General features: G+C 39.0%; 1 protein-coding gene across 1 annotated transcript in view; it reads right to left on the bottom strand.

Annotated features, from left to right (window-relative positions):
- The window catches only part of astn1 (astrotactin 1), a gene marked incomplete at both ends in the record, with an annotated part of 275,148 nt that overhangs the window by 218,550 nt on the left and 41,725 nt on the right, over window positions 1–14,873 (bottom strand). Inside the window, one exon of the mRNA XM_079434773.1 lies at window positions 725–912. Within this exon, the coding sequence (XP_079290899.1) occupies window positions 725–912 (188 nt within the window). The remainder of the gene's footprint in view (window positions 1–724; window positions 913–14,873) is intronic.

Consider the following 14,873-nt stretch of genomic DNA (forward strand, 5'->3'; position numbering starts at 1 on the left):
GCTTTGAAGCTCAAGCAGTAGCCACAACAAAAGAGCATGGGGTTTGTGAAAGCTTTTAAATCCGCGGTCACTATGCGTACTGAGGAAAGAATTGATGAGAGTTATCGGCCCTTTGTGGCAAAAGGGTTAATATCTCTGTCTGGAAAAAGGGAGGACCAGGAAAATATTAAAATATGTTTAAGGGGTATATTTATTGTGTGCAAATTTTTACAAAAACTGCTGCCCCAAATTCAATTATTTCCATAAATAACAATTAGCATATAGTGCTTAGTCCATAGTGGATCAAAATCAAAAGTTAGTGTACTCAGTTACCATGGAGACAACAGTGTCAGGAAAGAGAATTCATGCAATGAATTATGAGAGATGTGATTTATTGAATCAATCTGTAATTTTCTAAAATTATGCAGAAATGTGAAATTATTGTTTAATTGTCAGTATTTAGAATACACAAAATACTAGCTATGAAATTAGCTTTTCAAAGACAATAGAGTCCATATTTTATTCCAAAATATTTAAAATGTAATTTTCATCACAAAACAAAAGTGAGAGCAACACCCTTACCTTTCTCTGTATTTTAAAGGTTTTTGGAATTAATTTTATTGAAATATAAGGGACTATTTGATTTGTGTTCCTAATTTGATAAGCAAAATAATTAAGAAGCATTAGTGCACCAATAATTAGTGCAGAAAACCTCAAGTACTCAGACTCCGTGTGGGTTGCATACCATGACAGAGATGTGCAGGATACGAAGCTCTTCCTCAGCAGAGTCACTAGCGGGATAAGCGGTGGCAGCCGGGCCAGGCAGGTTCTGACTACCATCCTGATGGTGGATGTGGAAGAGCAAAGTGCCATTTTCCAACCACTGCTGCCTCCAGCGAACCAGGGGGATGTCTTCAGAGTTCCCAGAGATCTCTGCAAATACAAACAGAATAAAATCAGGTTCAGTAAATGTTTTGTGTTGCATTGAGAAGTGTGTGATGATTTGCAGGATAAATCAGAAATGCTCCTGTCATGCAAATATACATGTAAAAGTATACTGTGACTATACATTATTCATATCACTCCAGACATTTTAGGATTATCAAAGCAATCCCTACAGCATTCAAACTTCACTTTAGAAACAAATGAGAAACAGCCTCAAGTCCAGTTAATGGATGCAGAGACAGATGACTTGAGCTTGTCAGAACAAATACACATTAATAGGAGTAGTGCTACTAGACGTCACATTAACAGACGATTTAGGTGGAGAAATGATAAATAGGCTTTCCTTTCACTTGCAGCTCGAAGCTAACTGAACATATGTTCTTGACATTGCATAAAGTCTGTTTGATATGTAAGGACAGAGGATTTGGATAAGCCTTTGAAAACGAGTAGCGTGTCATTTTATGACAATTTATTGAACTCTATGGGTGGGGTGATTCACTGGATACGTGCTTTTAATTTTTAATTAAAAGCATGGTTGCTATTGAATTCTCTTTTTGTTTGTCTGATTAGGTATTTGTTCTTAAACATACTGATGTACTGCTGAAACAAATGAAAAACAAAGCTTTTGACCTGTGCTGCCTCTTCTGCATTAGTAATATTTTACAAATAGGGGAGGCAGACATCTCCTTTCAAAATGGTGCTTGCAGACGACAAATCGAGGAGAACCCCTGACCCACTTCATCACTAGACGTCATACACAGTCCCAGGGGTCCGGTGGGGTACAACACCTTTATTAATGAAACAACACTCATGATACAACAAACAAAGGCAAGTTACCGGAATAAATTACTGCTGTTTGCTTCTTTGCTGTAAGGGCTTCTTTAAGCATGAGCAATTGTGCCCCTGTGGACTTTTAGAAAATAAACTCTCTTAAAACACATTTTCAAGTTCTTACTACTTTATTTCTTTACAAAAATGTATTTTTAGATCTATTTTCCTTCTAAATTAATGGACAATTCCTGAACAATATACTTTAATTTCCACAGCTATTTGGTTTAATAGCATTGTGATGGACACAATTCCTTTGTTTTGTCAAGTCTAATTTCACAATCTATTATTTTGTGTATCCCAAAATATAAAGCATACAAAAGTTTATAGTTATATAATATGTTCACAATTTTTGAAAAGTTGTCAATTTCCACATTAACCAAAAAGTAGGCAAAAAAGTATACATTTCACTATTTTGGTTCATCATAAATATAACACACAAATTGTATGTATACTGTAGCTCATATTTTAAAAACAAAGTTAAAGAAACATGCATAACATTGTCCTCATTTCAACACTCCTCTGGATGTGCTTTTGATTTGAAATCACTTTAATTTGAAATTAAATTATTACTTTTTTAATTTTTGCTGAAAATAATTATTTCATCAAAATGTGCATACATAATATAAAAACAAGAACCCAATAGTTAAAATTAATTAACTGTGTTTAATTAGCTGTTAGAAATCTGACTTTTAAATTAATTATAATCCCGACAGGTCACACATTCCGTAAAATAACCTGAAGACTTTCATTTCACACCCTAAATTCTTTCCGTTATCACAGAGTTTTTTTTTGACGATGCTGTCAGTTCAATCAACTCAACCTATTCAGTGTCATGACAAATTTGTAAAACCAACCAACAGAATAAATATCTTGGAGAGAAAACTGTTGTAATGTCAGTGGATCAGATCTGATATTGATTTGAACTTCACCATGAAAACAAGCACATGTGAGAGTGCCTGCACCTGGACACATGTTAAAAAAAAAAAAAATTCCCCACAAGCCACAATATCACATTCACAAATCCTGTCCAGTTGGGTGCCTTAGGGGGCAGGTGTATATCATGAAGGAATTGTTCACCCAAAAATGAAAACTTGAGCTTTCATTTTATGCTAAAGTACAGCACTGACATTCTACTAAACATCTATTTTTGTATTCAACAAAAGAGAGGGAAAAAGAACGAAAGGGTTTTGTTAAATAATGTCTGACTTTCCATGTTTGGCTAAACTATCTTTTTTATAGGAATAATGATGTGCAATTACCCATCCATCCTAGGCTGCCCTCTTCTTGTTGTTTGTTCAGCTTAGTTTTGTATGTCTTTTAGTAATGCCACCCAAGGATTAATTTATTTTTGTCATGCAGTCCAAAACATGGGTTTTGGAAAACATGTAAAATTATGTGTAAAAATAGGTATGATTCATTCCAAGTGTTCATAGGGAGCCAGACTTTGGTTCGAAACTATCAGACATTCTGAAGGCTGAATGTTGATTGTACCGAATTCTCTTTTAAATGCATATTGGGCAATAGTTGCCTCGAAATGGCTGTTTAAATGCAGGAAAGCACAAACCAAAGGGAGAGATAGAAAGAGAAAGAGAGAGAACAAGAAAGAGAGGGCTGGGGTAAAAAGCTAGTACTATTCATCTCACATCCTGATGCAGTGTTAGAACCAGCCCTCCCCTCTCTTTCACTGTGTCTATGCTTACAGAGATCCACAGAACCAAATATACAATCTGGCCTTTGGCTGAAAACAGCAATTTACAAAGGCTGCCTCTGAGGAAGAACCTTTCTAGAACTGGCCAGGGTGTTTGGCATCATATAAATGTTCATAATGCAGCCAGAACAAAGGCTTACCCTTCAGAAAGCACAGAGTGTTGGCCTGTCATTATGTGGGATTCACATTTTGATTTAAAGAGTGACTATCTCTGAACAATTTTAAAATACACTTTTTGTTTTGCTAATAAAAAGATGCATACATGTAGGAGGACTAAGGTTGCAATCAGCTTTTGTTCTCCATAGATTGAGGCATTAGTCTTATGGTCATGTATGCTAGTAAGCAATTATTATAAGCAATTATGTTCTAATTGCCATCATCTGAGATTAGGCATGGTGAGTTTGTGAAAAGAAAAATGGCATCTAATACAGTGCAATTATCCCAACTCTATTCTCAAGCTTATTTTTACTTCTTTGATTCTGCAAATGTGAAAGTTTGCATAAGCTATTTTAGAAATGAGTTTCCATTATTGTACTGCACTGTGCAAAAAATACAAAAAAAGGTAAGAATAAGAATAAGAAGGGCTAAGCAATCAGTCAAAGTCAGTTTTACTTTGTAAGCCTATCCAACACCCCGAGCATTAAGTGCAATGGCTAGTAAATTGTAATTTGTCAAAGATTCAAAATCATGTTTAATATTTCATGTTGGATAATTAGCCTTAAGACTGAGCACAATGCTTGTCATGTGTGTTCTGCATTGACTCTCTGTGGTCATTAAAAATCCCAGGATGTCCTTTGAAAAAGAGAAGGGGTGTAACCCCGGCATCCTGGCCAAATTTGTCCATTGGCCTCTGAGCATCATGGCCTCCTAATCATCCCCATACACTGATTGGCTGCATCACTCTGTCTCCTCTCCACCAATAAGCTGGTGTGTGGTGGGCGTTCTGGCGCAATATGGCTGCTGTCGCATCATCCAGGTGGATGCTGCACATTGGTGATGGTTGAGGAGATTCCCCCCCTTCCATGTAAAGCGCTTTGAGTACCCAGGAAAGTGCTATATAAATGTAACAAATTACTATTATTATTATTATTGAAACCTTTCTGTAAATTTTTCTTTTATATTGTTAGTAATATTTTAAGATGAACACTTAATGGATTGCAGCAATTTAGGAATAGGTTTACTTGATTATTCATGAATCTTTTCTTTTTTTGGAAAATATAAATTTGAGTATCAAATTTTACCCTGGACCACAAAACCAGTCATAAGTAGCACGGGTATATTTGTAGCAATAGCCAACAATACATTGTATGGGTCAAAATTATAGATTTTTCTTTTATGCCAATAACCATTAGGAGATTAAGTAAAGATCATGTTCCATGAAGATATTTTGTAAATTTCCTACAATAAATATATAAAAACTTAATTTTTAATTAGCAATATGCATTGCTAAGGACTTAATTTGGACAACTTTAAAGGCGATTATCTCAATATTTTGATTTTTTTTTTTTTTTTTTCACCCTCTGATTCCAGACTTTCAAATAGTTGTATCTCGGCCAAATATTGCCCTGTCCTAACAAAGCTTATTTATTCAGCTTTCATATGATGTATAAATCTGAATTTCAAAAAATTGACCCTATGAGGGTTTTGAGCTCCAGGGTCACAAATATGATACAAAACGCTTTTGAGGAATGTTTATTTGTACATCCCTCAGTCACCATTGTATTGCACTGCATTATATTATCTGGCCCAACAATAAATCCTACAGAGCTTTGATCATAAAACCCCATCAGGTCAGATGCAACTGACATACGAATTCTATGCTATACACCTCAAGGTAGATTGCACAACTTTAAAGTGAACTGATTTGATATTGTAGCAGACCAAAAACAATAAAGCAAGCCTCAATGAATCAATCTTCACAGTATGAACTATTTTTGGTCCAAATAAATCTGGTTTATGTGAAATATGAAGTGGGTTATAGTTTCTATCAGGGGATATTCTAGGGGGCTTCACACCAGATGAGATTCTGCAATAGGCTGGTCTGAAGCTTGCAGATCAAATAATTATTATTTTAAATAAGCCATCAATAAGATACCACATAAATCACAGTTGTTGTTTTTTTTCACCGGGTGTACACTTTGCATTTTTTATGATTGCTTCTTGTGAGATTGAATTAAATGATTCCTTTGACAACAGTACAATGTGCAAAAGTCAAAACTGTCAGTGTTGACTGGCCGTTTTACATCATTAATCCTGTTACATTCTGATGCCCTCGTAGACACACAAAATTTAAATGGTATCACTTAAACCAAGCATGCAATGCTTTGCCTGGAAAAGTAAATATAATATATATCCATAAACACAAACACACAAGCACAAGTCTTTCACACACTCACACAAGCACACTGCTATAAAAAGACACACACTGCGAGAATAGTCTAGAAATGTTTTTTCAGTAATATTCAGCTTCTTACGATTTTTTGTATAGCACTTTTTCCCATTTACTATCCCTCACTCCTGCCAAACAATTCTGTATATAATAATTTTCTCTTTATCTTGTATTCGTTCCAGTAGAAACATTAAAAAATTCCTTAAAGAAGATCAATTCACCTGAGAATCCAATTGGTTATTGGATATTAAGACTTGTTTTCAGAGCATGCATTGCATCAGAATATAGTTGTATTTTGTCTTGTTCTGTTGGCTGACTTGTTTTAGCATAAGCCCCAGGTTTAAAACAAGCCATGTATTAGACTGAGCTGGTACCTTCATCTTAAAGTGATTTGATTTCCAAACCGAAATCAACAACTGCAGAGGCACTACAACGACTGCTAGATTCATACATTTTCCATTTAGAAACTCTCTATAAATAAGCACCACCAACCCGCCAATGTCACCTGCTATTTTTTGAGCCACTTGGAGTGCTAAATAATGCACACCGCAGGGATGAAAACACATACACACTTGAGAATCTGCTAAGCATTAGAATCCTTCACTTTGAATGTTGGCACTAAACCTTGAGCCTGTTAATGCATTACAGTTAACATGGGAACAGAGTGGCAATTGATAGATATAAAACATTTATAATATAGTGTGGTTAGGTCATATGTTGTGGCTTCACTTAAATGTGACATTTAATTTTTGTCTAAGAATCTCAATAGCATAAAGCATCAGGTTTATGGAAATGAATTAAATTAACAAATATTTACCTCTAATCTGTCATCATATACTAAAATAAAATAAATAAATACTGTGTACTGTAGTTCAACTATGAAAATGCATTGTAAAAATATAAAATATTACACCTTTTAAATCATGAAAATATACTTTTAATGACTGATTAAATAAAACTTCTAAAAGATTACACACATATATATGGGCTCATATGGTCATGCAGAATAGGGCATTAATATGTGCTTTATGTGCAATAATATGTGCAATATGCTAGTAAAATGCATGCTTATAGGCAACTAGGCCTAGTTAATAGTGACAATTGGTCCTTAAAATAAAGCTTTATAAAAAAAAAAACATTAAATGTAATGTTCATTTAATTTAATTCAATTTTCATGCTGTAAAACAACTTGAGATGTGGTTAAAAAAAAGAAAAACAAAAAAACTGTTGCACATTGTTAGCAGAAACAGTTAGTTAAAACCCTTTTCAGACAATATACTCTCTTAAAGCACTTTTAAACAATTTTCAGGGTCAAAAGTAAACAGCCTTCAACATTAATAACAAAACCTGCATGCATACCCACTTAGAAAACAAGTCAAAGAGGCCAAAGTGAACTGAATTTTCAATTTTCAGCAAATATGCACTAATTTGTCACATAACATAGAAAAGTTAAACTGGTATATATTTTAAATCACCGGTAACATGACAATAGCAGTTCAGTGAAGCTCATCAGCCAGGCACAAGCCTGCTATTGCACTACAGCACAGAGCGTTGTTACCGAGTCTTATCACAAATATTCAGGGGAAACCACAATAGACCTATCACTAGTCTCAGCCTCGGTGGGATGCCGGTGGAGCGTCTGCATATTCAGTCAAGTGCGTGTAGGTTCTTACCATTGATCACATACACCAAGAGGCTAATCTGGGGACACCGCGTTAAACTCTGAGCTCTGCCGAAGCAGCAAAGTTTTTCAGCATGATATTTATATATATATATATATATAACCACCTGCATGACAAAGAGGCCTCTGCCTCCCTCAAACCAGCAGGAGGCAAACAAAGCAAGTCCCTCAGCAACGACTCTCCATTTGCAACACAGCGGGAGGGTTTCAGAAGACATTTTCAGGGCAGTCAGGCAGAAGCGGGGGCATGCCAGTGTCGATCACAGACACTCAACTGGAAAGCATATGCATTAATGCTATCAATAACACCATGTTCAAATTAGAGGCTAATAGCATAGAGTTCAGGTCCAGTTTTTTTTTTTTTTTTTTTTGCATGACCATGCTTATTTGATTTTCTGCAGTTTTACTCCAAAGGCTTGCTAAGATTTTTTTGACTAAAATTCTGTATATGCATATACTTCAAAGTCTTTGCTTTAATATGCTACAGTGAATATTTTAACTAGGGATGTAACATAATTTTTGTACAGAAAAGTTATCATCCCTTTATATTTACTACTAGTTGTAAAGTTAATTGTAACCTTATAGTCCCAGTTTTTTAAAAAAATTAAACATCCATAATGTACTTAATGTGCTCTATTTTCACACAATAATTTTGTACTTAATATACTAAAAATGATTCTTTAGTGCTTCGTAAGATAAACTTAAGATCAACTTAGTGTACTCAACTGTGCTATTTTTGGAACACTATGAATATGAACTAAAATGCGCTAACATACTATCTCTGTGTCAGAGAGTCACCACAGTCACCGCAATCTCCACCAACGACACTCGCCAGATCCCAATCCCCTGATTTCTGATCACCGCCACCTGGCAGCACTAATCAGCAGTACTATATCCCTGCACTCCTCCCGTTCACTCACTGTCTGGTCTCAAACATTCTATGTTGACTAACCTGAGCCACTTACCCTTTGTCTACCTACCAGTTGCTCCTGTGTTCCTATCCCAGTTCTCCATCGCTCCTGTGCTCCACCATCTCCACGCCCCGCTGTTCCCTCTGGAACACTCAGATAAGCCCCAAGAGACTTTCCCATTCCCCGCCTGCTTACCCGGACTTACTGCTCATCTCAGGGAAGTCGTGGCCTAATGGTTAGAGAGGCGGACTCGTAATCCAAAGGTTACGAGTTCGAGTCTCAGGCCGGCAGGAATTGTAGGTGGGGGGAGTGAATGTACAGTGCTCTCTCCACCCTCAATACCACGACTGAGGTGCCCTTGAGCAAGGCACCGAACCCCCAAATGCTCCCGGGGCGCTGCAGCATAAATGCTCTGCATAAATGCTCACCGTGTGTGTTCACTGCTGTGTGTGTGCACTTTGGATGGGTTAAATGCAGAGCACCAATTTCGAGTATGGGTCACCATACTTGGTATGGTCACTTTCACTTCACTTTTACTTTCATTCCCCTCTGCTGCTTTTCAATAAACCTGTTGTTTATATTGCACTTACCTCTGTGTCCCGTGTCTATCAGACCAGAACCGACGACCGGAGATGGAGTTGCCGAACCCCGCCGCTGCGGATACCCTCGAAGAGCTGGTCAGCGCTCTTCGAACAGCTCTCTCGCCGGTCACACACCCTCAGTCTGCCTCTGCCAGTCCCATGGCCATCCCTGCAAACTATTCAGGTGAGGCAGTTGAATGTAGCTTTTTTTACTCCAAGTTTCACTCTACATAGAGATGCAATCCCATAACTTTTCCAGCGAACAGGCTAAAGTTGCCTTCCTGATCACCCTGCTAACCGGACAGGCAGTGCTCTGGGCACGAGCCATCTGGAACTCACAGACCACTATAATTAACTCTTTCGATGCATTCTCTTCCCACTTCAAGGAGGTCTTCGGCCTATCTACCGGCTCTCCATTGCCGACCAACTCATGCACCTCCGTCAGGGAGATTCTTCAGCCAGTAACTATACTCTGCAGTTCCGGACTCTGGCAGCCTCGTGTGGATGGAACGAGGCAGCGCTACTGCACTTCATTTTGGTGTGCCCCTCTCGCCCCCCACGTCCTGCGGTGAGTACCCTCCAATTGGAGCCTGCTATCTCTACCCTACCACTGCTAACGGGACAACTGCTCACCCCACGTCATTTCATTTTAGTACCTGCCCTCGTGGACTTGGGATCCTCAGGCAATTTCATCTCACAGGCCCTCCTAAAACAGCTTGATTTACCCCACCAGAGACAGGCTGAGCTGAAGATCGAGACCATACATGGAAAAAACGCTCGGGCGTGGGCACATCAAGTTCCGGTCTCCGCCGATCACTCTGCAAGTAGGCTGTCTTCATCAGGAGAGGATTTCCTTTCTGGTACTGGAGGGACCCACTGTCAATATCATCCTGGGATGCTCCTGGCTATCTCAACATTCCCCCAAAGTCAGATGGGATACCAGCGAGATCCTCCGATGGAGTAAAACTTGCTTCCAAAACTGTCTCTCCAACATCCCTGTATCCCTGGTTAGTAAGCTGAAGCTCCAAGTTTATTCCACCCTAGTGGAGAGCCAAGTCTCTGTCCTGGAACTCCGAAGCTCGAGCCGCCTACAAGAAGCTCCAGGAGGCCTTCTGCACTGCTCCCATCCTCTCACATCCCGAACCCCAACTCCCATTCATAGTGGAAGTGGATGCCTCCACCACCAGCGTGGGAGCAGTGCTGTCTCAATACCACGGAGAGCCTCCCCGACTCCACCCTTGTGATTGCTTCTCCAGGAAGCTTTCCCCAGTGGAGCGGAACTACCATATTGGAAATCGGGAGCTGCTCGCCATTAAACTGGTGCTGGAGGAATGGAGACACTGGCTGGAGGGAGCTCAACACCCCTTTATGGTCGTCACTGACCACAAAAACCTGGAATATCTCCGTAGTGCTAAGAAGTTAAACCCCCGGCAGGCTCGCTGGGCCCTCTTCTTCACCCGGTTCCAATTTTCCATCACATATCGACCCGGAGATAAGAATGTCATGGCAGATTCCCTCTCACGTATCCATACCCCCGACGAACCCTCCACACCTGAACCCATACTCCCTCCAGCCATCCTTGTGAGCCCCATCCGATGGGCCCTGGATACTGGTGGCCCAGTATGGCCCGGGATGTTTCCCAGTATGTTTGTGGATGCTCAGTCTGTGCCATCTCCAAGACTCCACATCACTTACCCACCGGAAAATTAGTCCCATTACCCATTCCACATCGACCCTGGTCCCAAGTCGGAGTCAACTTCATCACAGATCTCCCCAAGTCAGAAGGTTATACCTGCATACTCATTGCAGTTGACAGATTCTGCAGAGCCTGCAAGTTAATTCCCCTCCGGGGGTTTACCCACAGCCCTCGAAACAGCAGAGGCCCATTTTTCCATTATCTCTTCCGCATCTTCAGCATCCCGGAAGATGTCGTCTCTGACCGTGGGCCACAGTTTGTCTCCCGTGTCTGGAAGGCATTCTTCAAACCCCTCGATGTCACCGTCAGTCTCTCCTCAGGGTATCACCCCCAAACTAATGGCCAGACTGAACGGAAGATTCAGGAGATTGGGATATATCTGTTTGTATTGCACTTACCTCTGTGTCCCGTGTCTATCTGCTGACACTCTGAACTTAATAAATGTATTTAGTTACTATTTGTATAGTGGTACCACAGTTGAGTACACTTACTTGATCTTATGTTTAATTTAAGAAGTACTAAATAACCATTTTAAGTATATTAAGTACAAAATTAGTGCGCGAAAATAGAGCACTTAATGGCTCATTTCAACCGAGCGGTGCGGTTCAGTTCAGTACGGTACGGTGCACAATTATGTCCGTTTCCATTGTCAGAAGTTGTGAATGATACCAAAATTGCGAACCGTACCACCTTTTTGGTACCGTTCCGTTGGGGTACCTAGCACAACAAAGGGTACCAAAAGGGTGGAGCTAAACTCACTGCAGAACGTTGATTGGTTGACTAGAATCGTCACTTGTGCGTGATACAAGGGGATAAAGCTTCTCCTTCACTCGTTCCGATCTGCTGTCCATGAGTGTTGGGCTTATTTACATTGTCACGCCCGGCTTTGCCGTGTTGGGTGTGCTCACTCCATCATGGACAGAATATGTTTGGGCCGTCTCTCTCCCCCCAATCTGAAGGGCGAGCTGTTTGTTTTCGGTCCATCGGACAGTAGCTGATGGGCGGGACTGTTTAAAAACACGACCTGCCAGTTGTTCTGGTTCTGCTCGGAGTCTGCTCAGAGCTGCGCGTCTCTGCTCTGGTCTTCTGGCTGGCTGGCAGCACCAGCACCAGCACCAGCACCATCCTACTCCTATTTCTATTTGTCTTCGTTGCAGTACACATAGTCTACACTTGACTGATTTGCACTATACTTTTGATTAGTTTTCTTTTGCTTTTTCATTTACTGACTTGATACATTTATTGATTTAAAGTTTTAATAAATTATTTTGGATTTATATAACAAACGGTGTGGTCTCCCCTATGTCATTGCTACTGTGAGCTAGGTAGTCGTGACAACATCAGTAAACACAAAAAAATATAACAGTGTATTTTATCATTTTATACATTCACACAGACAATAGGCGTTTCTCAATATGCGTTCTTGTGGACTCAAAATTTTACTGTTATTGTGTCATGAAATGTAGTTTTAAGAATTTTTCAGGCGAGAATGTAGTTGTTTAAAACTCAAATCTGCTGTTTATTTATAAAGATAGCGCCTATTTGAAAATTTGCTATGCCGATTTCGGAGCTCTAGGTGATCACTGGGCGCCTCAGTGCTCATGTATCCGCCTAGAGCAGCCTTAGCTCGGCTAGTCCTTCCAACATTTGCCGCTGGCTCTGATGTCTCTGTAGTGATTAAACATGAGATACAATTCATTTTGGGTATATTCAACATGCATTCGTGGTCTCTATGAATCTATTATTTGTTCCTGGTCATATCGTTTTGGCTGAGCACAAAGTTATGTTTAACTTTATATTATTTTGAACTTTACTGTAGTACAGCGCTGATTTTGTAGCATATGTTTGACTGAATTGTTTGATTATGTCTTTATTTCGTCTTATATAAGCCTCTTATACTTTGTAATTATACTTTTCTAATGGCTATTATTGTTCATTAAAACTGCCATTTAACAAAAAGAGGCAGAGTTGTGCGTATTGTCGCGCTTTATCGTCGATAGCTACTTTCCAGCATATACCATGCCTATCAAGTAAGGGTACTGTTGGCGGTTGAAATGCAAGCTGGATCAGGGTGTACCGTCCCGAATCGTACCGTACAGTACTGTACTGACCTGTACCGCTCGGTGGAAACGAGCCATAATTACATTATAGAAGTGTACTTTTTTTTTAACCAAGGGTAGGCTAATGTAAAAGGGCTTCCTATAGTTTACAGCTGAGGTACACCACTGTTTAATACAAAAAAGCAATTTTGTTTAGTTTTTTGTTTTTCACCCTGCTGTGCCGAAACCATATCGAACCGTGTTTGACCGATACAGCCCAGGAGAAAAGATACGGTTAACAGATGTTGTCTTTCTGTATTATTCATTCGTGGGGCATGATGCTACATTATATGGGATATGTTTATGATGTTTAAACAATAAAATATAAAAATTCAAAAACTTAAAATAATTAATTTCAAATAATTAAACAATAATAAACAATCATAGAATGATTAGTATATGTATATTAATTACAAATTATTAATTTATTAAAGTATTATATGTTTAATAATGTTTAAACAATTAAATACAAAAATAATAAAACTTAAATAATAAAAACATTTAAATAAAATTTTCAATATTAAAAATAAAGCAGTATAATTTAATGCAATATTGTACAACTAATACATTAATTCATCTTATAAACTAAAAAAAAAATACATTTAATAACTTTCCCCAGTCAGACATTTACAACCATCACCTGTTTGAATCCAACATAAAAAATCCCTGCAGTAAAAAACACATGTGTAACTGAATTGTGGATGCCTGACATGTAGCTCTTGCCGCGGCATACCCTGCATGGCACATTATTTCCCCAAGGCTGGTCGATTATGGCCGATTAGGTGAAGGTTACAGGGCTAAGTCTTAAGTTGCATGCACCCAGAGCTCCCTCACTGGCCGACAGCTTCCCTTAAGCTACACCTGAGGTCAGTATGATGTTAAAGCAGGTGCTGATGTGGTAGAAGACGAGAACAGAGTGTTCTGAAAAGGAATATATATTTTTTTTAAAAGGAAAAAAGGGCCAGAGGGTCTTTGCATGTGTCTATTTATAGTGCTGGATCAAGCCAACAGGGCTTAGGGGACAGGCGGGATGAAAGAAGCAAGGACCTGCTAATGGAAGCTCTAAGACTGAGACACAGACACGAACATGTTTCTCTTTGCCATTCAACCTCTCATCACGCTACAGATGGAGAAGTCGGCATGTGGTGTGACCGTAATTTTGCACAAATGGTAATATGACTTGTTTTGAGGTTTATTTGAAGCCGTTGCAGAAAAAAAGTTTTCCTAATCCTCCTCAAGGGGTAAAAATACAAACACAGCTTGAAGTGCTTTACTTCTCTTCTAAGGTTATCACAGACACCTACAACAAATAACTGTGAATAAATTGTATGATTATTACATAGCATATCCTCTAAAACAAAATCATACATTTTATTCATTTCTGCAATTTCCGAGGTGTGACAGCAATACCACAGGCAACTGCTCAAAGGCAGTGATCCAAAGAAGAAATCTTCATAAAAGAGGATGACTGGTGCAATCTCTTTTTTTTTAAAGACATTATTGGTTTAAGGAGAAAATTGAAGGTAATTTTCCTAAATTGCTCCAGCAGAAGAAACGGGGAAATCATTGTATGCTCGTTTGGCAGACACTGATAGAAAGTCACTAGGAAAAAAGGAACTACATGTTTTCTTCCTTTATCCTCTGTAGGTTTTGATCACTTTAGCATCAAATGAAAAGCACCAGGAAAAAGCAGAAGGTGGAGAAACATACTCAAATTAATACAGACAATTTGTGAGCAGCAGTCATCTTAGAGTGCTCAACATAAGTAACACGTTTCAAAGGCCGACAGCATCTGACTCGCATCTGTATACAGTAGCTAATAGCATGTGAGGGTTCGCTAAAGCGCATGAATTACTCCTGAGACTTTCTGATCGTTAGTTCAAAAGAAATTTCTCTGCAAATCCAAAAATACTCCATGTTCTGCTTTGAAATTAGAAGATAATTGGAAATGAATGAGGAATTGACATGACATGCCAGGCTGAAGAGCTCTGCATGTCTTTTAATTTTGAAGCATTGATATTAGTTCTGATCTTCCCTTCACTTCCTTCCCAAT

This window comes from Barbus barbus (genome assembly GCF_936440315.1).
Source record: "Barbus barbus genome assembly, chromosome: 15".
NCBI lineage: Eukaryota > Metazoa > Chordata > Actinopteri > Cypriniformes > Cyprinidae > Barbus > Barbus barbus.